Here is a 23,018-nt window from a genome sequence, read left to right on the forward strand (position 1 = left end):
AAATGTATCAGATGTAAACCAGAAATGGCAATGCTGAATAAAAATAGATTAAAAAAAGTAAAACCTGTTGCCGCCATGGACATCATTGGACGAGATTGTGGCTGCATGGCATGAGCATTGCAGGCTACGTTAGTATCTGGATGCTTCATGAATAACGACAAAAACCCTTTACCCTTTCCACTTAAGACCTGAGATGCGTGATTTGTCCAGCAGGTGGCGGTAGAGTGCAATCGAACAACCTCTGCTTTGTTACAGCAAAGTGCCAGAGGTGCTCCCGGTTTATTTATCATGTCAGGTTCACATGTGCCAAACCATCAACTTTTAATAAAACATGCAATCACCTGGCACATCTTACTATTTCATTTAAATGTCTTCACACGTAAGATACCAGAGATCGCATCTGAAAGATGTTAGAAATAAATGTGATTTATCGATTTAATAACCGGTTTTCGTTATTTAAAGTATGTTTATTGCTTTGTTACTGTTTGAAGCAACGCAGCGTATGTAGCTAATCTTTGGTCAATGATGTCACTTTAATAAATGTATTTTGTTAGGATCCTTAGCCCCATTTATTTCCACCCTTTACCATAGCAAATACGACCTGCAGCAGTAATATAGGCCCTTTATTCGCTGTGTGCTCTCTGAGATGAAAAAATCACGCTGTTTCTGCAGATTTCTCAAGCGTTGAGAGCGAAATATTCAGCAGTAGGCTAGGCTCTTTTGTTCCGAGAGCTGATCCAGATTCTGTGTGTGTGTGTGTGTGTGTGTGTGTGTGTGAGAGAGAGTGTGGGTGTGTGTGTCAGAGAGAGAAAGCGATGAGAAGAGATAGAGAGAGAGAAACACACAGCCAGCACAGAAGCAGCGTTTAGGATACAGCAGAGTGTGTGAGGCGGAAACAGAGGCTGTGGGATGCTGACAGACTCTTCATTGATGCTTAAAATGGCGAGAGCGTCTTGGACCCCATTGAGCCACTGAACAGTAGATTGGTTGGTCGGATCATGTCTTAGCTGAGATTGGACGCTTGAATTGCATTTTATAATTATTTTTATTTTTTAAATCCACTGCTTCCCTCCAATCAACGCTGTAATTTTTCCACGAGTGCTGGAGTATTATCTGTGTTTAAATGGCATCCAAACGGCGCCCATGCCTTGTTTCGTGCTTTTTGGGAATCCTTCTCAAAGCTTTAATCGGTAAGCCGCTCCACCAATATTACTGGAACAGGATGTTTTTGGCTGGATGTAATAACGTTTTGCTGCCATCCTGCAAGGAGCGTAATGCACGCTGGGTGTTCTGCACGCAGTGTAACCCTGAACTTGGCTGCTGTCCGGTTGTATACAGTCTGCAGATTTCCGTGTGAAGCTCGGAACTGATGTCTTGATTTGCGTAATTGCTTCTTTGGTGATTTGTAATTATTTTTCAGAACTTCTTATGAGTAATTCATATGAGCAAACTCAAATCCAGATGAGACTTTTAATGCAGCCAGCTCCTTGTTTTGGTGGGATAACAAGCTGAAGCATGCAGGAGTTTCTAACATATGCTTTTAGAATATTATATCCTATGCTTCAAGGAAATCAGAAAAATCATTTATGGCACATTTGTCTCTCCTTAACTTAAAAGTTCCGATTTCTAAGTAGGGCTTTTTATATCAGGGGACTTCAAAAGTAGATGGATTTATTGACTGGTCAGTCGTTAGAGCACACCACCCCATGGCTGGGCGAAATGACAGTGGTTATTGCTCAGAGAATAGATTAAAAGACTGTGGTTATTGCCTGCTGGGGAGAATATTTGTACAGATTAAATGTCAAGGTTGTCTCTCTACTCCCTTTTAAATGTTCTCCTCCATCCCTTTGTTCGCTATGACAGTCACTTTCTCTCTCTATGTGGGGGCCCCTAATTCAAAAGGCTGGAGAGTGTATTGAGTATTTGCAAAGCATACCACACAGGGACCCACAAAGGGCCCCGCTGGAATCATAGAGGCTACTGGTTCATAACATGTTCGCTCGCTCGGAGGACTGGGAACAAAAACTGTCAGAAACACACACTCAACCCTGTGATGGATGCAGTTCCAGTCTGCTCAGCGCATTGAAGAAATGAAGCTCGTTCAAGTGCTCGTCTGTCTCAGAGAGTAGATTAGGCTGCTCAGATAAGGGAGATTTTATGGCATTTTAAGCAGTGTTGATAAGGGAGAAAGAAGCAGTATCATTTATATCGGCCTTCCATCTGCTAAGAATAGAAAGTCCGAATTAAAATGCAGAAAATCACTAAAGTGAACAGATGGTGAGAAGTTTCAGTCAGTAAATGCTTACTTCATAATAATATTTTTTCATGGCTCTCATTGAACTTCATGCTTGTTTTGGTTCCTTCCATGTTGTTTTTCTCAAAGCACTTTAATCTTAAAATTAAGGTAGGAGAGAATTCACCTGTGATAGTATTGTTTAATATAACAATGATATTTCACTGACTATTCTTTTCTGACATCCCAATGTTCTCATTACTCTCCATCAGCTATAGCATCTTTACTACTATTATCCAAATATATATATTCACTAGTCTAACTGAACTATCAATTCTTTGCTATGGGCCGGTGACTGAGAGCCCATAAAACTGAAGCAATCTGTTATTTGTATGCAAGACATATACGCTAAAAATATGTCTGCCAATCCTGCTTAAGAGTAGTCGTATGTGATTCTAATATTGCAAACACCGATTTAGCTATAATGCTTGTGATTCAATATGTCTTGCAGGAATCATTAAAGTCACAATTTAAATAGTCTGTGACAACAGCATTGTTAAGCAGCCGATGTGCATTTCTTCTCTGTAAAATGTTTCACTTTGATATTTAGAGCTGTATAGAAAAAGAAAAGCAGAGTAACTATAAATTATATAAATAACTAGAAATTATGTCTAGGACACTTTTTTATGTGTGATTTTAAAACTCATATCCAAATCTAAAGTAACCTCTAGACATTTGACCTTAGCTTCATGGAAACCTGAGTCATCCAAAAACTGTGAATATTGCTATTAAGATTCGTACTGTTATAGAACTGATTCTCTGCAAAACATAATGGTTGGGAAGTAAACACTGAAGCATCTGGCCTTCTTTCTCTCCAGCTCATTAACTTCATTCTTTCACTTTCCTATGTTGCATTAGAATATTCAATTATCTTAGGAACTATCATCTCTGAATATCTGTTGTACCAGCAGATATAGCCAGAGAATATACAATAGGGTACTCTTTGAAAATCATGTGCATTAAGATGGGAAGACAAGAGTATTGATTAAATATTTATTAAGCAGGAGCCAATTGTTAGAATATAAGTATCAACATAGCATGCATAGTTCCCCCTGTGGAAAAAGGATAAACACAGCCCTTTAGCCAGAAATAATTGACTTTGGACAAAAGAAGATGAGTTGTTTTGTGACTCTTTTTAATAGCTCGTTTAACGTAAGGGTTCTCTGTAGTTTGATTAATGAACTTGAAACTAAAACAGAACCCTTGTTGAACATGCTGAAATAAATGCTGATTTTCTTTTATTGTTGTTATTTAATATACATCAATTCTAAGACCTAAAGGTGATATTTGTCTTATATGTAGCAATAATAATATTGCTTCTCCTCTTTATTTGCAATTAGGAGCAATTAATGGATCAAAATCAAAGAAGTAAAGACACTTATTAAACCTTTACAAAACATAAGTTGTTGCAGACGCTACAAACTTATCATATGAACTGTAATCAGTTTATGGTATTTGTTCTCATAAAGGTGAACCAACCAAAGAACTAGCATGATTAAGTCTTTCCATCCACATTTAGACAGTTTCACTGTAATTTCAAGGCATTTTTGCTGTTTGGGAGGTTTCTTTTTTAAACTTAAAGACAAAAACAAAGCTAAATATTTCTCATCAAATTCAAAGACAGAACCTCACATGTTGCTTTTGTTTATTTTTACATTAACCACTGAAAGATACATGGTAACTTTTCAGGTTTTTCGAAAACCCTAAAACTTTGGAAAGATTTTGAAATGCAACCTTAGTTTTAAAGAGAAAAATCCTGCATATTTTACTTCTAACCTCTAAACGTGGTATCAGTAGCTTAAAATTGTATTATTGCATCCACCTTCAGGTGGTATGATATCCCCACCTTGCATCCTGCTAGAAGCCTGCGCAGTATCCTGTTCTCTCAGCTTTGCTTGCTGCCTGCTAACGTCATATACTTGTAAAATTATCTTCTCCTTTTCTTTTTTCTGCCCTGTAGCTATAAATCTATAGTTCAAATCTCAAAACCTATTTCTCAATGGTGGTCAGTAAGCACCACCCTGAGCCACACTGAGTCGACCCTTCTTGTGCTTTTCTGGTAATCAGACAATCAAGAATTTTTAAAAAACATCATTACAATATGTGTGTTAATGTGTGTGTGCTTATCTTACCTTAAAAACCCACACTTCCATAGCTTCAAACTTGTGAACATGTGCCTAGGGCCATTATTCTCTACAGCTGTGCACCAAATCTCCATCTGCACACTCCCCTCTTCCCACAATCTATGAAAGCGCACAATTCACAGATGACCGTAACCTTTTTATTGTTTTCTTTTGTCATTGGAGCTGCATCATAATTAGCTGTTGTGCTCAGTTATATTTACTCTGACATTTCTCCCAGTGCTGTTTATGACCTTCGAGCCACCCAGATCTCATATTTGCATTAGCCGGTCAGTCGGGCAGAATGCTTTATTCGTCAGGAAAGACATTGCTGTCACATTTTCGCCATTAATGGAAGATACTCGGATTTGAGTTAAACACAAAATCATTAAAGCTATTTAATGTGCTTCTAGTGAATGGCACGTTAACACTGCAACATTATTATCACTTTGGTGCAGTGACATTGTCTGCTGTCAGTCTTTAGTTTAATGCAATCAAAGAAACTTGATGTTTCATTTATTTTTTCTAGAAGCATTTTGCATTGGTAACTGTCCTTTCTTGGATAAAACGATGAGCCCATGTGTGCATGTCTGGCACCTGTTTGTAATCAGTTAACAGCTTTCTTTGCTTTCTGGACATCTGAGGCCAGAATCAGGCCAGCTAAGGGTTAAATACTTCTCCACCACCACCCCCTTGTTCACTGATGTCTCTGTGGTCCATTTTACTTTCCGTCCTCTCTGAGGGGAAAAAAGAAGGAGGGAAGGGGGGACCACGTATGGAAAGAACACAGCCCAATCATGGAGGTATATTTTTTGTGCAGTTCTTTTTACATGTGCTCTTCATGGAGGGGCGTGTCGGTGAAATGGTCGACTGTTCCTGAGGAGTAGTACTTTTCTTTTGGAATGTTAGTGGATCTGGCCGAAGGGTTCTCGATTTTGACCCCCTCCTTTGCCCTCATATAGCCCATCCCACCAGATTCCAGGGCCCAGTACAGAGAGTGGTGGTGCTTAGTCCATCAGCAGCTGAAATATGATGCCAAAAGAGCGTGCTGGGCTACTCTTTTACAGAACAAAGTCATGCCTTGCTGTTTACACCCCCGAATACACAAAATTAGATCTCCTCACATTAATATGGACTCAAACCATCAATACAATTAAGCCACTGGAAAGTTTCAGTGAGAGTAATATCTTGTGTTTGCAGTGACCAGTGTTTAAACCTTCTGCCTGTAGTACAGTTTAAAGCTAGAATTCAAGTTTAGATATATGTTACACTACAGGAAAACACTTGCTCTTGATGCAATAAATCTAAAGAGCATGAATTCCCTTGTGACTGTAGCCTAAAATTGGCAAAAAAAACAAAGGCTTTTTATTCATCAGATGCAGGGACCAGTGAACAGCTACCGGAACATAAAGAGCATTCTAGTTTGTCTCAGTGAAAATAGAATAGATTAAAACATAAATATCCTTTATTGTCCCAAAGTGGGAACACTCAAGTGTGTCAGCAGCAGCATAAAATGCAAATGGAAGCATATAGATACAAATGTAAAAAAGTATAAAAATGAATAAGTAACCACAGTAAAGAAAAAATAAATAAATAAAACATAAGAAAAATAAATACTTTACAGTTATAAAAAATGGCATATTCAGATTATAAATTATAATCTGTCTGACCAAAGCTACAGCTCTGTGTGATTTCAGATATAATGCATAGTAATTGATAGTAACAGAATGATTTGACACAGCTTTGCTGACCTGGCAGAAAATATTAGGATGAGTGAGAAATATTTGGGGTGGGTGATATGGCAAGAATATGATATTATGATGTTTTTAATGTAAAATCACAATTTGTCTGAGTAAATCATAATTTAGAACAATAAACATTTCCCAATATATTTTAATGAGATTTTCTGAACTTATGTCAAGCACAATTAAAATGTATTGAATATGTTTACAAATTTGAGACTTAGTGTACAGTCGATCTCAAACTGTTTTGACTCCAAACGGCAAATGACAGCACTACTCAGGTTAAGTGCCCTGTTGCTCAGGGACACCAACAAGTGGTGACAAAAGCCCCACCCCAGCCAGACAATATTTTATGTATAATTTAATTTATTACTATAAATTTAAGATTGAGAGTAAATGCTATAATAAGTTTAAATTCATTTATTATATGTCATTGATGGGATGAAATTTCACTTATTCCCAGCTCTTCACCTCCTAAGTATGAGATCATTGTAAACCTACTGAAATCCTGTTCTGGCTTTTGGTTTTCGTGTGCCACCCTAAGATTATTAGTGCCCCCCATCAGGCCACACTTTTGAAATTTTTCCAGAGGTGCCCTTTCTCGCTACATAATAACCTTAACCTTAATCCAAAGGACAGATGTAAATAGCTAAGTGTGAACAGCCATTGGCAGAATGACATTATCACAATCTTTCTGGTTTTGGAGAAGATTATCAACAAGTTGTAATCCTCTACGATTTGATATTGTCAAACCACTAATCTCTAATAAAGATGAATACTTTAGGAGACAAACAGGTGTATTATCTATCGAATTGCTATACATGTTTCAAAGTAAATTTCTAACATCTGTTTTTGTGTGTATATCTCTCTTCAGGTGGGGTTTGTGGAGCTGAACTCTCCTTGAAGCTGGAGCCCAGCGACATCATTGCTGTTCAGGAGCAGCCGCTCATGCTCCACTGCCAGGTGCATGGCATCCCACCCATCACCACGCAGTGGAGGCGCAACGGCCTGCTCTTAACTCAGGAACGGCATTACACCACCTTCATCAACGGCTCGCTTCTGATAGCCCACTTCCAAAAGACCAAGTCTGATGGCTCATCTGATGAAGGCGACTACGAGTGCATGGCCCAGAACTCTTTTGGGCGCGTGGTGAGCCGAAAAGCCCGCATTCAGGCAGCCAGTAAGTTACTTTATTATTCTTAGGGTTTTTTTGTGTGTTTCATGTGGCTCATTTGCCTGCTTCCTGTTTAACCCATTGTTATTTCTCTTGTTAAATATGCTACATTTTTGTGTATCTTGAGAAAAAAGTGTGACAATTTGTCAGCATTGTAGTTACAAATCAAAATCAAAGCTGATTACTTCAAATGCATTCATTTGCAATGTACAAATTTGAAGATTGCAATAAGTTGTCTTATGTACTGTATAGTCACTTTTAGCTAGCTGGCTAATCATTTAAATATTTATAAATCATTGAGTTTAATTAACTTTCTGATGCTCATCTCTGGTGCTGCTTGGAAATTTAAGCCTCTGACTGCAGCTTTAACAAGAACTCCTGCTGAGACTCTCTCCACTGCGTTGTAGGAGTGCAATAAGCTGTAGGCAACTTAGCAACCCACTCACTGGTACAGGCATCAAGATGCATTTTCTCCAACCTGACGACCGAACTCCTTATTAAAAAAAAATAAAGATCCTCATTAAGTTCCAAGTTTTTGTTGCCATGGGTCATCTTTACCTCATCTCTATCAGATCATTGTAAGACAATCTGACGCTCTGTCCGCCTGATTTGTCTATCGTTGTGCAGCATGAAGTTTTCATCCCGCTTGAAATCAAAGGCCTCAGGGATACACAATCCACACCAGCTTAAAGCGATAATGCACTCTTCCATACTGTGCCAAGTTAAGGCTGTAGTCTCTGAAACACAGATGGACAAAGGCTCACAAAAGCCTGTTGATTCATAGATTATGTGTAGACAGAAAACGGCTGTGACCGATATAGCTTTTCAGCTCTGTGTGGTGCGAAGATTAGCATGGATGTCTCTGACAGAAAGGGAAAAGTCACTTTAGCACAATGGCTGGTCCTGTCAAACAACATGTAACCTTTAGGGCATGCATCTTGAAGTCTTTCTAAAATAAACAAGTCAAAAGAAATAATGCAACATAAATCAGTTCAATCGGTTGTAGAAGCAAGATTCAGTATGCTTTGTGCATCAGCAAATACAGGCAATGATTTGGCTTATTTGAGTTATTTAAGCTTGTTTAAAATCCCATAATATATTTATCTTTTATCACAGAAACATATTCTCACACTGAGAATCTTAGCTCTAATGCATTTATGCATTTAAATGCATAATGCATTTATTCAGTTGGGTAAAAAAAAATTTAATATTACCATATGGCACAAATATTGGTACAACTAACATTCCCTTTAAATAAATGTAAATGAATACTTTTTGTTTATTTATAGTTTTCTTTTTTAACTTGATCAGATTTTAGTAATCCATGACTATTCATGCCTTGGGGGTATACATGTGATATGACGAGGAACATCACTTTCAGCCACAGGCCACTTTGCTGGATAAGATCTTATATTTTCTGGCCACCATGTACAATGAGCATGGTAAGGAAGGAGAAATAAAATCTCCAAAGCTTGAGTGAACCTCAGAAAAATGTGGCACAATGGGGTCAACATGTATTCATAAAAACTGTTGCATGCTGGCTGATTTTTGGGTGGCAAAATGACAGAAAATAAGCCTTTTCTTTTCTACCATCACGACTGCTGGAACTTTTAACGGGGACAGTAAGCTTTGGTTAGATGTGTCTGAGATTAATCATCTCTGCAATAACCATGTCAGGTTGCACTGGTGATAAACAAACAATGAATACATGGAATAGTGCCTCATTCCCAGTATGGAGTATGGTTGAGGGATCTGTGATGCTGTGGGCTTAGTTCTCTTCTTTTAAATAAAAATCTGTCGGTGTCTGCTAGTAAACTGAAAGAGGGTGACCACTGGGTCCTTCAGCAGGACATTAATCCAAAAACATTTCGCCAAAACAGCACAGAAATGTGAGATGCAAAATCGGCCTTCTTTCTAGGATATTACGTTTCCAAACCTAAATGTGTTAAAAAAGCCTGTATGGTGAGCAGAAGAGAAGAGAGCACATGAAAAACTCTAAAGAGATTGTTCAAAGAGGAAGAGTCAAAGACCACTCTCTCTGAATAAACTAACCTTATGACATGTTTTAGGAGACAACAAGACCTGTTTGATTGGCAAAAGAGGATGTACAAAATTACAGCAGTGCTACCAATAATAATGCCATCAGTAATACCGATTAAATTTAGTAAAATTAACGGCTGGAGTTTTCAGTTTTATTTTTTAGCATGAGGTAAAACAAGATTAATTAGCCTCTTTTACATATCTTTACCAGAGGTACCAAAATATTTTGTCCATTGTATATGGTAGAATTAGCTTTTTCCACAAGTTTTCCTGGTAAATAAAATATTGCCAAAAACAGAGTCGTAGCCTTTTTAAGCCTCAAAACATCAAAATGGGCTTTCAGGTGCTCTTAGTGCACACGACAATGTATTTGTGTGGTATTTATGTGGTTTTTAAAAAAACATTGACTAAAAATTAATTATAAAGAGGAGGTTTTCTAATGCAGTCATCTAGTGTGACATTAATGTGCTCTTCTAGTGATTGAGTGTTATGTCAATGGCTCTAAATGGTGTAATAATCAGACATGATTTTAAGGTCTTGTAATTTAATGTCAAATTGCTACATTTATTCTTTAAAGATAATGTTAGAAAAACGTTTTTCATAATTAAATGGTTCAGAGCTGTTAATTAAGAGCTGTAGAGAGCAATTCTCTTTCACAGAAAAAAACAAATTAAACCTCATGGTTGATTTCCACTGTTTCAGCTAGTCTTTTCCATTCAGAAGACAGTTTCTGTTTTTTTGTTTCACTTGCATTGATTAGAATTACTAGGGAATTAGCAGAAGTCACATTCTGACCCCTGACCTCTGATATCTCAGACTGTAAAACACTCTCTTTAATCAAAGTATAAAACGGCTAAATTGCACTGTTATGTATCGATGAGTTAACTCAAGCATCTGTCAATTAGACTTTTCTTTCAGTCAATGTCTAATTTTATACCCATTGTTACCCAATAAGTCTGAGATTTGTGATGCTTTAAAAAACTAATTTTATTTGTTATGGCTGGCTCTGGATTCTCTCTACAACAGAGTATTAGATCTATTGTAGATCAAAGGAAAACAACGATGTGGGCACGGAGGAGTAATAAATATCAGTTTTTTGTTTCCGACACATTTCTGACGTTACAGTGTCAGAGAATATCTCAGTTTTAATATCATAAATGTATCTTAATTCATGGAAAATTATAAATTGTTTCTGGCAAATTTATGACTTTTTGACATCAGAGACTATACTTTTTTCTTGTAAATATGTGAAATTGATCTAGAAATATCTGAGTTCCTTGTTAGAAAGGTATTCCTGTGTGGCCACGTGTTTTTTTTCCTTGATCTACAATGGCTTTAATATTTCTCTCTGTGGTGTCTTATGGAGCAGAATTACAAAGATAATTCTGAATAAGCAGAGATAACAACTTTGCTGCTGAGGTTTTCTTAATTTCCTTCAACTCTTTGCTTCAACATAAGTTGCAGGTCCTTATAATAAATTGTCGCATGAGCTTCATCTTGAGTATGAAATATACATTGTTCCTTTTTTCTTTCCTATGTTTTTACATAATAAAACAAAACAAATATTTTTGAGTGTGTTTGTGCTCCAAGACAAGTGTGTTTAAATGTAGGTGGTCTTGTGCTATTTGCTGTGTATTTGTTTTCTCCCAGAACAAAGCTCTGACTTGTATCACTGTGATATGGTGCGTGGTACGATTTACTAAACCCTCTTTATAGCCCACCCAGTGGATAAAGCCTCTATCCAACCCTTCACGCCATCACCCTCTTTAAATTTCACTTTTCATTTGCTTGACAACCGTTTGTGGGGATTCGCTGCTGGTGGCTGGTGTTGGACAGACTCCCTGCTGCCCATATAAATCTGCAGTTGGTCCCAGAAACGTTTTTTTTTCCTGCCCAAAGGTTATCTCTTTAATGGTGGGTTCCTCTCGTTTTGTGTCTCCCCTCTTCCCCACTTCCTCTAAGACTTCCTCATTAGCTTAGGTTCAGGAAGCTCTTTATCATTCATACCAATGACAAGCCCAGTATAGTGGACCCGGCCGCTGCTCCATCCCCCCACAGCAAAAACTGTGTCACCAGGCACGCACCATGACAGCTTCACGTAACAGTAAAAAAAAAGCATTATTTAGCTTGACATCTTATTTATTTTAGAGAATTTACAGAACACATAGTGTCAGCCTTTTCTAATCAGATAAATAATGTAGGTTTTCCGAATGTGACTTTGATGAAAGAACTGACTGAAATAATGACCAGTGAGTGTCTCATTTGTGTTGGTTTAATCCCCAAATATGTCTCTTTAAAACGGGGTGTTTTCAGGCCTGATAGGACTCAAATATGTCACATTTGACTCCTTAAAGCTCTGTGGATGGTTTATCGTGTGCAGGTAGTGAAAGTTATTTGTGTGGCATTGATGTAAGATTACGTGACAGGGGTTGTTTTGTTGTGAGCTCTGTCTCACTCCCGACTGCCTTCATAGTCTCCTGCCTCGAAGATCACTGGAGCAACATCCCTGCCATCTTGTTGTAGCTTTCTTTGTCTCCCAGCCAGCCAGAGTCCATTCTCAATCTAATATCCCCCTAACCCCTCGTTTACCACCCCTTTGTTCACAAGGAAGCAAATTGTCTCTCTTGTCATATTGGTTAGCCGTATATAGTACTGACATTTAAAAATTGATGTTTGCTTGAATGAGATTAGCTTTTCCTCTTTATTCTCACATGGTTAGGATTATTCTCAGGCATGCATGAAACTGAAGTAATACTCACTACATTTATGTTCTTTTTTTAATTTAAGCAGGAGTCTTTGCATTTAGCTACAAAACTAAAAATGTAGTCCTTCCTCCATTTTTCTTTCTCTCTTCATTCCTCTCATTGGTATTCCTGTCATTTAAACATCATCTCGGTGCATATGGACACGGTGAGCTGATATTGACTCACATAGTCCACCATGATGTGGTCAGTGCTCCATCTGTCTGCCTGTGACTCAGATGGATTCTGGATAAAAGAATATTTTTTTAATTAATTTCTTTGGCTCTGTACCAAGGAGGCAGACAGCGAATAACATCTCCGATATGTGCATTTTAATAACTAAAGGTGTAACATTTATTTGCACTATGCTTTAAAGAAGTCACAATGATGTTACCACAGCTTATTACCAGTCTGCACAAACGTGTTTTTATCAACTTGTGTGAAGTGCCATGATAGAAAATTAGTAGGTGAAGGTGCTATCTACAGCATTCCACACCAATCTAATGCATCAATGGCTGTTAATAATGACACGCAGAATCTTGATCAACCAATTGTTTTTTGAGCCATTAGTGTGTTTTAGAATGGATTGCAGGAATGGGAAAGCAGGTAAATGGAGAGGTGATGAAAATATGACAATGCGATGGTCATATATTCACTTGTGGTAAGCTGTTTATTTATTTATTTATTTGTCATCCTTGATATCCAGCATCAACTGTGCCTGCTACTTTGCAGCTTGTTTAAATCGAATAGGCTTCTAGGAACAACCAGATACGATATAAATGCCATTAGATTCTAACAAGTCCTAGTCCTAGTGAAGGGATAACCTGAGCCAAATAAAAAAGCTCTCAATACAACGGTCTATGTTTGTTCCAACCCTCACCTATGGCAGTGGGACGTATCATGACTAAAGAAACATAGCCCCAGATTATAACTCTTGATATGGACTTAGCATTAATAAGATAAATAAGGTAAGGAATGTAATCATCTAGGTGCCCTCCTCACTAATGATATCAAACACTGATTTAGTTATTTCACTGCATCCCTGATAATAAAAGCCTTTTTATTGGCCTAAACTCTCAAATTTAACGACCATGACTTTGTGTGGTGTTGATAAGTTTAGAACGTCATAGATCCTTCCATTTCCTGTAAGGATGTACTTTGTCCTCTGAGGGTTATTTTCTTGTCAAGAAGCTGAGTAAACTGCTGCTCTGAAAACCCTTCATGACAGTAGCCCTGTGAATCTCAATTATTCTTGAGGATGACACATCATTGACCTTGGAGCTGTGGAAAATCACCAAGGGATCCCAGACTGCAGTAATATTGTCTTAGACTGCTGTGTGTCTTCATGTTGCAGAGTTGAATAGGATGCAGTTTAAAACAGGGCTTCAGAGAGATTTTCTAAGCATATTACTATTATTCAAATCACTTCATTTAGCTAATTGCTGATCAAATATTAATGAAAAGCATTCATCACTAATTATGATTTATTAGAGAAGTGAAAACATTGCACACTGGGAAACCAAAAAGGCATCTGTCCTGGCTTGTTTCAATGATTCACATGAATTCCAGTCAACTTATTTCCCAAAATCTATCAGTAAATGCAACAAAACAGGAGAACACTGGTTGCATGTTTGCTTAAAAGCTAACAGGACTTATCTATGGACAGAAGAAATATATTCCAATACTCGGTTACTTGCTTCAACGTGTTAGATCTTAGCTGCTGCATGGAGCAGAACGGATATCCTTAAGCTCTAAAAATACCTCCTCATGTAAAAGGCATCAAATGGTAAATAAATCAGCCAGAGGAGGTAGATGGAAACAGATGGGTGATATATATATTTAACATTTTGAAACAACCATTACTACATTTATTCCTTAAAGTCTGTGCTAATTGCTGAGTGGTTTCTATCTAATATGTGGGCTGTAGAATGACAAAAGATACATGGATGCTCATGTAGAACCTTCAAAAGTAAAAGTTAAAATGCACTAGAGGAAAAACATCGGATGTAGTACGGAGTGCTGACATTCACGAACTCTGACCTTGCTTTTTTGCCCACTGTAAGCATTTATTTACAACTGCTTTACTGCTTTCCTAAAATTTGTCTAAACTGATGGTAAAAATATTTTTTATATATAATCTAAAATAAGAAAAATCAAACTTGATTGACTTTCCTGTTGGTCTCATAAAATTTCTAAATGCGTTTATTGAAAATCTCCGCAGCTTTCCCTGGCTAAAATAAGGTGTAAAAGAAAAAAGAAAAAAAAAATATATATATATGTATATAGACACAGAATTGCTTTACCCTAGCAAGCCAAACAACTGAAAAATACATGCAAACCAAATATTGAGCTGTAAATTTGCTAATTTGGCATTCAGTTTTTGCTCTTGTCTGACTCTGCTGCTTGTGTGGAATCTGTTGTTAAGGTCTCTGTTGGTCTTCAGACCACCCTAGCAATCCTCAAACAAACAAATGAATAGGGGGCCAAAAATTCCTTCTGCCTCCATTTAGGGCTCAAGGGAGGAATTCCAGAGTAATAGAGGTGAGAGGTGAAAGGAGACGAAGCAGAGTCCAGACCAAAGGTTAGCTGACACCGACTACAGTCCAAATGTGGTATTTTACTTTGCTCTGTCCTCATTAAACCTGCATACTCAACCAACACACTGCGGTAATGTAAAGTTTAGGTTCAAGTTCAACAAACCAAAATCAGCTTTATCCTTCAACTTTTCAACAAAAGGAACAAGCAATGGTTGTGGTCTTTCATCCCTGAAGTTTATGCTGGTGTTTCCGTGACTGCAGGCTTAACTAGGCTGGTTCTTGCTACTGCCCTGTCACCGCGCTTCACTACACTTAACAGAGCCTTTATGGCTACACTGTGCAGTTAAAACACTTACAGGGCTTGCGGCATCCACCCATAAAAGCCCCAAAACTCCCTCTTCCTGTCCACTCCTTGGCGTAAATTTTGTTTTGCATGTGTGAAAACGTGAAAAAGGGCAGAGGTGAAGCCACTGGTAGATGATTTTCCTGACACAGCCACATGCACACACATACGCACACTACAGGGCCTCTCAGTCCAGTTTTCCACATTGTTTAAACTGGGATCAGGAAATCATCCTGCCAATAAGCAGAAGAGACTGAGACAAAAGGCCATATAGTGATGGTCAGGCAGCAGCTTTGGGCCTCTGCCATCTCTCCCCCACTCAGCTCCATGCGTGTTTGTGTGTTTTTGGGGTACCTCTCGCCTCAGAGCAGTTCTTATTGTGCAGCTCGGGGTGTTGAAGTGGCTGGGAACAGGCAGGGGCTGCATGTTCAGCCTGTGGTTATTCTGCTTTGTGGTAGTGGCCTCAGCATTTGTTGTCCTGGCTGACTCAGCTAACAGCGGCTGAGGCCTCTTTTGTCACTGCTGACTCTGAGTGGGTGTGTTTTTCCTTGTACCCCGGCCCCTCAACCCACATTTCACCAATGACTTAGAAATACAGAGGTCCCCCCTAGGGGTTTGATAGGTGGGGGGTTATCTGGGAAACTTTGACCTTTTTGAGTGCGCTAGTGCGGAATAGCCAGTATCTTTTATATCTCCTAACATTATGCTACCCCTCTTCCAAAGCTGCACCTCCTCCTCTGTCCCCAGGGGAAACCCACCCCCTGTCTGTTGGCCCCAGGGCAGAGGCAGTGACCTTGGCTTTGGCTTATAAACAAAAGTGGCCCAAACCTGCTGCTGCATCACAGCTCCAGCCTCTATGCCTCGTAAACGAGCAACGCAGCAATGCATTGAAAGGCAAAAGAGCAACATATGCACAATGTCCGAACTCAAAAAGTAATTCAGAAGGTGCGCACATTTGCTCCATGGCTTTACCTTTTCTGTCATATTTTATGAGTGCCAGAAATGTGAAGCAAAAATCCTTCTTCCTTCTCACAATTAGAGTGATTAAGTTCTGCAAGAAAGCAGGGATTTGACCCAAAATGACACGGATTAGTGATAGCACACATCTTTGTGGTCCTGCTCCAACTGCAGCCATTAAACTTGCCATATTTGCACATCTTTGTTTTTTTTCTTTGTTTTTTTTAGCAAAAGAAGTATTTTTCAAATCACTTTTAAATTATAATAATGTTTTTGTGATGGAAAATAATTAGTTTCCCTATGCATGAATTGTTAGTGACATCATGGTCTGAATGTAAAATGGAGATCTGTTGTAAGAACATGAACTCTCTGAGATCCAAAGTCTTTACTCTCTTCTTTGCTTCCTCTATAGTTGTCACAAAGACCCTGAAGTGTTTGGGGTCAAAAGCCTGTCTGGCTGCTGCATACGTGGAGTCGGTCACTGGGGATAAAATAAATTCCACAGGAGCCAATTAGAGGAGGTTACTGCTGCATGGCACAGGATGAAAGATATTGGGGATGGCCAGTTTCTCCCTGACAACCTGTATGTTGTCTGTAACTCTACTACTTCTAAGAGCCAGGAAGGCTGGCAAAATATGGAGCCCAAGATGCCTGAATTACAATTTATGTTGTTATACTTCATGTTTTACAATTTGTATATTAGAGAAAAGTATGTTTTACCTCTTTGAAACAGACACAGGAATCCATTGGGAATGTTGTTTGGGCAAAATAAGATAAATAATAAGGTTAGTCTGAACCAGTATTGAATCATAAATGTCATTTTGGAAATGTAAAAATGAGGATTGAGTGCAGAAAGGTGAATGCAGCAGATTTTACTCAAACAGCTATATCATATCAATGTTTGCAATATCGCAAGAGACTGCTTGAACACAATGTTTGGTACGGTATTATACATCAAGTCCCATGCACACAAATTCTACATGTCAATAGTATATTGGCAGGTTGGATGAATTTGTCACGATGTGTTTTGGGGTTGGACCACAGCGCAGACAAGAGCTCGGGAGCAGCATTTCAAAGCAGTCTTCAGTTTATTTCAAAATATCAAAGTAACAAAACACTGTAGGTGTAAACCAGAGTCAGGAGTCCAAACTTACAAAGTCACTACAGGAACATGCGGAACTCGAAGCATGGACGAGGGCAATGAACGAAGGTGTGAGACGAGCAGAGAGTTGTGAACGAGGTGTGAACGAACAGAGGAACCAGCAAGGAACAAAGAGAACAGACCAACTAATATACAGAGAGACATGAGAGGGTAACAAAGGGCAGACAATCAAAGAAACAGGGAACAGGTGTGACATGGACGCAGGGAGACAGAGGGAGCAGGTGAACCTAATAAGACTAAGACATGAGGAAAGGGACTAATTAACAAAACAGTGAAACAGACCTAAATGAAAACTATAGACCAAGATAAAACAGAATCAAGAATAAACATGAATTAAAGGAAACTGAGAACTGGAGGTAACACAACAACCTAAGATCTAAGGACTTAGCAAAAAGAAACCATAAAGGAACCCTGACTACAAAAGTAAACAGTAACTAAAGCTAACCTATAAAGGAGGGACTGGAGAATAAAGATAAACTAGAGGAAACAGAGCTAAGAGGGACAATGAATGTAAAGGGGACAAAAACTGAGTAATTAACAACTAAAAGAGGAAAACCACTGACGAGAAGTAACAAAACAGAAAATAAAATAAGAGTGCAAAGGAACCAATACCAAAACATGAATATAAGACGAGAGCAAAGCTAAGGAACCAGAGAACTATAATAATAATAATAAAGAAACCATTCTAAGTAAATAGGGAAGCAACACTAAGGGAACAAGGGCGAGAGGAAAACACACTGGGAGGGAGAAGGAAACCAGAACAGCCAGGAAAACAAAATACCCAAACATGAATACAAACCAAAAACCTCTAGCTAAAGTAAACAAAAACACAAAAACCCAAAACAAAGTCCAAAATGTCACATCCTGACAGAATTGACAACACTAGATTTATTTTTTGACAGCTGTGAGGCTAAAGCTCATAAAGATTAATGGGGATACTGTCAGAACGAAGAAGAAAGAAAAGACAGAAAAATATGGGTTAGTTACAATATTCAGCAACAGTATCTCAATTGCATGTTTTCCTGATAGCCTAATCAATACAAACCAATTAGAAAACAGCAAATAGATTTATAAAGTATATCAGCAACAATCAGGGATAAAATAAACTGTACAGAAAGATAGAATGTAGAGTAATGAGGGAGCTCCAGGTCTCTCCGGATCTGGAGATTGGACCTTGAGACATGGAGAAAAATTCAATTTCAATGCTACGCCATGACCTTCTCACCCCAACAGCTTTGCTTTCAGGGTCAGCATTCGACTAGAAGAGTGATGCAAAGAGTGGATGTACCCTCTTAGCTCCAAGAAGTCTGCCTCTGCCGTGAGAAAATGCCAGAATGCTGCTCTCCAGACCCCAAAGTTGTAAATCATCTCTGTACCGTGTGCATTATCAACACTTAAGATCACATAAAATCCCTGACAGGGACATGTGCTCAGTGGCTGTACGTATGCTGACTGACTGCTTGCACAAAAAGCAACTGCACAGTGTGTGCTCAGTCTGCACATGAACATGTGACCGAGATCGTTTTTTTTCTGTGAAATCTAACTAAAGACATTTAATTCTATCCAGAACTAAGGAGCAATCTCAGGCTCCATCTGCAGACTTCAAATAGCTCTCTTTCAGTGAGTGTCAAAGGATGAAATGTTTATTTTTCCTTTGCAGGTCGGAAATTTGTATCAGCTTTCCAGCTGGTGCCTTTAATCATTTTTACGAATCTGTCTCTCCTATTTTTTCTTTACAGAAGTCGTTTTATGTCACGCGTTAGTGAGTTGTAAGGTGGACCACTTCATTGCCATGGCATGAAAAGATGAAAGATGATGCTTGTAGCATAATAACCCAATCCATTTTCCAGCACGGGCATTATTTGTGAGTGGGAAGACAGCTTTACAGGGTTAGCTGGCTGATGCTGGGTTGGGCGAGCCAGTGATATGTGCTTATGTCTGACAGCCTATGGTAGAGCCCCTCCCATCCACTGTGGTGGGAGGCAGTGGTGGGAGGATGGCAGGCTAGATGAACCTGAAGACTAGAGTCGTCCTAGCTACATGTAGCCCATGTGTTTCCATATTAGTGGGCATCACTTTACATCCCGTGCAATCCTTATAATACCAGATTTCAGACAGATAACTGTTCTAAAATGAGGGGTTATTTACCTGTTTGGAAATGTTTACACAATTCATGGTAACAAACACAAAAAATTAAAGGAAAAACTTCAGTTTACTAGTGTTAGTGAATCAGTTCTCTAAGTTTATGATTCTGTCCACATCAACTGTGCCGAGTTTCCCTTTTTGCTGAAGGAAAACATTCTCACAGCATGATGCTGCCACCACCATGTTTCACAGTGTGGGTTGTGTGCTCAAGGCAATGTGCGATGTTAGTTTTATGCCTCGAAGCATTTTGCATGTAGGTCAAAAAGCTGGGTTTTGGTCTCATCTGACTAGAGCACCTTCCTTCACATCTTTGTTGGGTCCCCTACATGGTTTGTGACAAATTGCAAACTGGACTTTTTATGGCATTATTTCAATAATGGCTTTCTTCTTTCCTCTCTACATTAGAGCTCAGATTTGTTGATTGCACAGCTAATTGTTTTGGTGTCAACAGATTTTTCCACTTGAGCTGTGCAACTCTACGGCTTCTCCAGAGTAATTAATGTTCTCCTCAACCACTCTGTCAGTTTATGTGGGTGGCCATGTATTGGTATGTTTGCAGTAGTAAAATATTCTTTCAAATTTTGGATGATGGGGTCACAAGCACTCTGTGTGATGTTCAAAGCTTGGGATGCTAAAACTTTTCCATATTTATCCTTTCTGGTATCTTCCTTGTTCTCCATGCTGTTTGTTTGATAATGTTATCTGACAAACCCATTAACAGTCCATTAACAGAGATGCTGTATTCATACTGAGCTTGAATTATATGGAGGTAAACTATTTACTAATTCTGTAATATCTGAGCACTGTTGGTTGCACTGTATTTTATTTAGGCTTATCCGAGTAAAGGGGGCACCACACTTTTCAGATTTTTTCTTGTATAAAATATTGAAAACCATGTATGATTTTCTTTCCACTTCACAAATACGCACCACTTTCTGTTGGACTGTCACATAATGCCCAAATGTGATACATATTTACATTTCTATTACTGCTGCTAATGCACAATGGTGGTGTGTTAGGCACATCAAAACATGCTGATCCATTGATGATCCTTCTTAGCTTTGTTCTAGTTTCAGGCATAACCCCTTTTAAAGAACCCTTTCAAAGACTTAACTGGACCCATCTGTTCTTTTTCAGCAAACTTCAGCAGGACACATCCGGTGTTTGATGAGATTTAAACATGTAAAATTAAGCCCCTTACTGGTCTTGGAGTATTTTTACATTAACGTATCCAGAAATGGCATACGGCTAATCAAATAATTGTTGCAGTCCCACAATATACCATGTACCTTTCATTTTCACAGTTGTTAAGCTATTTCAACCTATACAGCATTGAACTCATGAAAGGAAATTATACACAATGCATGTTACCTCAACCATTTGAGAACAATTTTTTTAAGCTGTGGTGTTTTTATTAATATGTATAAATATACACTACCGGTCAAAAGCTTTAGAATGCCTTTCTCATTTAATGGTTTTCTTTAAGTGTATGACTATTTGCATTGTACGTAGATTTTCACTCAAGGCATCAAAATGTGAATGAACACATGAGGAATTATGTAGCAAACAAAAAATTGTAAAATAACTTTAATTATGTTTTATATTTTAGATTCCTTAAAGTAGGCGCCCTTTGCTGTAATGACTGAAATATTAACCTTTGGCCGTCTCTCAATGAACCTCTGGGAAGTTCTTTCAAGACCCTTTGGAAAACCATTGCAGATGACAACCTCATGAAGCTAAGGGTGCAAAGCAGTAATCAGAGCAAAGGGTGGCTATTTTGATGAATCTAAAATATAAAACCTTTTACAGTTATTTCACACTTTTAGTTTGCTACATAATTCCATGTGTGTTTATTCACTGTGTGTTGCCTTTGGTGAGAATCTACAATGTAAATACTCATGAAAATAAAGAGGCCCATTAAGTAAAAAAGTGTGTCTAAAACCTTTAACCGGTAGTGTAAATAAAATGTTAATTAAAAAAAATGTCTCTATGTCAGTAGCACAAATTGCATCCTTATTAAATTGATAATTCAACAAATTGGAACTTCGGTTTATTCTGGAATATAAAATTTCATCAAAAATGTAGATATATATTGTGAAAAAGCAAAAACTGATTTTCTTTCTGTTCTTTTAGTATTTTAACACATTTTACTCCTTATGAACAATCTATGGACAGTCCATAACAAGTAATGTTTTTTCCTTTTTTCAGTTCTTGAGCTTTAGCCTTGGATTTGTCGCTACAAAGGGCAGAAATGTCTAGTTTATGCAAATCCAGGGCTTTTCTTTGTTTATTCAGACCCTGAAAAACATGTTTAATTATTTGAGGGTACAAGCATGCTTGTAAACATTTCTGTGCAGTCTTTTGTTTGCACCTACTATAGGTAGCAGGAAAGACAAAGGGCCATCCTTTCGCACCCAATGTCTGGTAAAAATGGTTGGTAATGACAGGATCTGCTCCTGCCTCTCCTCTCTCCACTACCTGTGTATGAGTTGTGGTTATATTTTTCCACTGATACGGTGAGAGCTCAGCTTCATGCAGTGGGAGTGGCTGAAGAGTCATACGTTTGCATGGACAAAAGAGATAGTGAGGTTACTGATTGTGCATTACCATAAATTTGCCAGATTTAGCAGGTTTGGGGGTAAGCGGAGGCCTGGGTGATCCCCAGCGATCACAGTTGGCTGCCAATCTCAGTGGAGGAAAATAGGGAGACCAAATAAAAGAATAAAGAAAACGTAAGGACTGGAGGGAAAACTGGAAATGTCTAGCTGCTGTGATAAGAAGATGGGCTTTTGACAGTATCCACACATCACAAAATGAGCTGGTGGCAATTTGGGCAGCTCCTTTGGTGGTCATGTTAAACGCAGCATGTTTTTGAAGGGCTGAAGCCATTTGCAGCTTCCCTGAAATGATTATGTTTATTTCCAGTTCCATTTATAAGTCTTTTTATTAAGTTTCAGTCCTTACATTTTTCCTTCTTTTTTTGTGCAGTTGTGCATGCTAATTTGTTTGTCCTATTAATAATAATTAATGCTACAGAATGTATTACTCCTAATAAACAAGCTGATGCTTACTAAACAAACTTTATTCTACATGTTAATGTAGAGAAATGTGGGTATGTAAAATATTTCCTCATTTTCCTTCATCATCAGTCTACTCTCTCTGTCTTCGACACAATCGGCTGCTCTTCCTTCACTGTGTCACACTTTCTTGCCCCCTTCATCACCCCTAGAACACATCTCTGTTTGCCACACACATGATGGCACCATGTTGGTTGAGATTGTGATTAATAGCTGCAGCTCAGCCTAAAAAATTCCCCTGAGTGGGTTTCAGTTGGCTTACGCAGAGAAGAAACTCATTACTGCTGTCAGTTGGGATGATGGCGTAGGGACGGCTAACAGGGACTGTATGTGGGTGTGTGTAGGGGAAACAGAAAGAAAGACACAAATGTCTGAGCATGTCACTAAGTGCAGGCATGCCTGTTCACCCTTTCTATACATAAGCTATCAGGAATTAATAAGAGTTTCAGTTAAAAAAAAAAAAGAGTGTGTGTCACAGGTCTGGTGTCGAAGTAAAAAGGATAATTTCTCAGAAAAGACTGAGCTGCTCTCTTTCAGTGGCCTGTGCACACAAATGTTCAACTTAGAAGTCTTTAATGCATAACCCCTGGACGCGTGGTGCTCTATCACCGCTGTCATTTTCTTCTACCATATGGTGTTTGAAGCTTTGAACCAATTTAACTCTATTTCTGCACATCGCCATCTTTC

General features: G+C 38.5%; 1 protein-coding gene across 1 annotated transcript in view; it reads left to right on the forward strand.

Annotated features, from left to right (window-relative positions):
* Positions 1-888: 888 nt before the first annotated feature.
* igdcc3 (immunoglobulin superfamily, DCC subclass, member 3) overlaps positions 889-23,018 on the forward strand; it is a 90,226-nt gene continuing 68,096 nt past the window's right edge. Inside the window, exons 1-2 of the mRNA XM_047364022.1 lie at positions 889-1,190; positions 7,030-7,335. Of these exons, the coding sequence (XP_047219978.1) occupies positions 1,124-1,190; positions 7,030-7,335 (373 nt within the window). The 5' untranslated portion in view covers positions 889-1,123. The remainder of the gene's footprint in view (positions 1,191-7,029; positions 7,336-23,018) is intronic.

This window comes from Girardinichthys multiradiatus, chromosome 4 (assembly GCF_021462225.1).
Source record: "Girardinichthys multiradiatus isolate DD_20200921_A chromosome 4, DD_fGirMul_XY1, whole genome shotgun sequence".
Taxonomy (NCBI): domain Eukaryota; kingdom Metazoa; phylum Chordata; class Actinopteri; order Cyprinodontiformes; family Goodeidae; genus Girardinichthys; species Girardinichthys multiradiatus.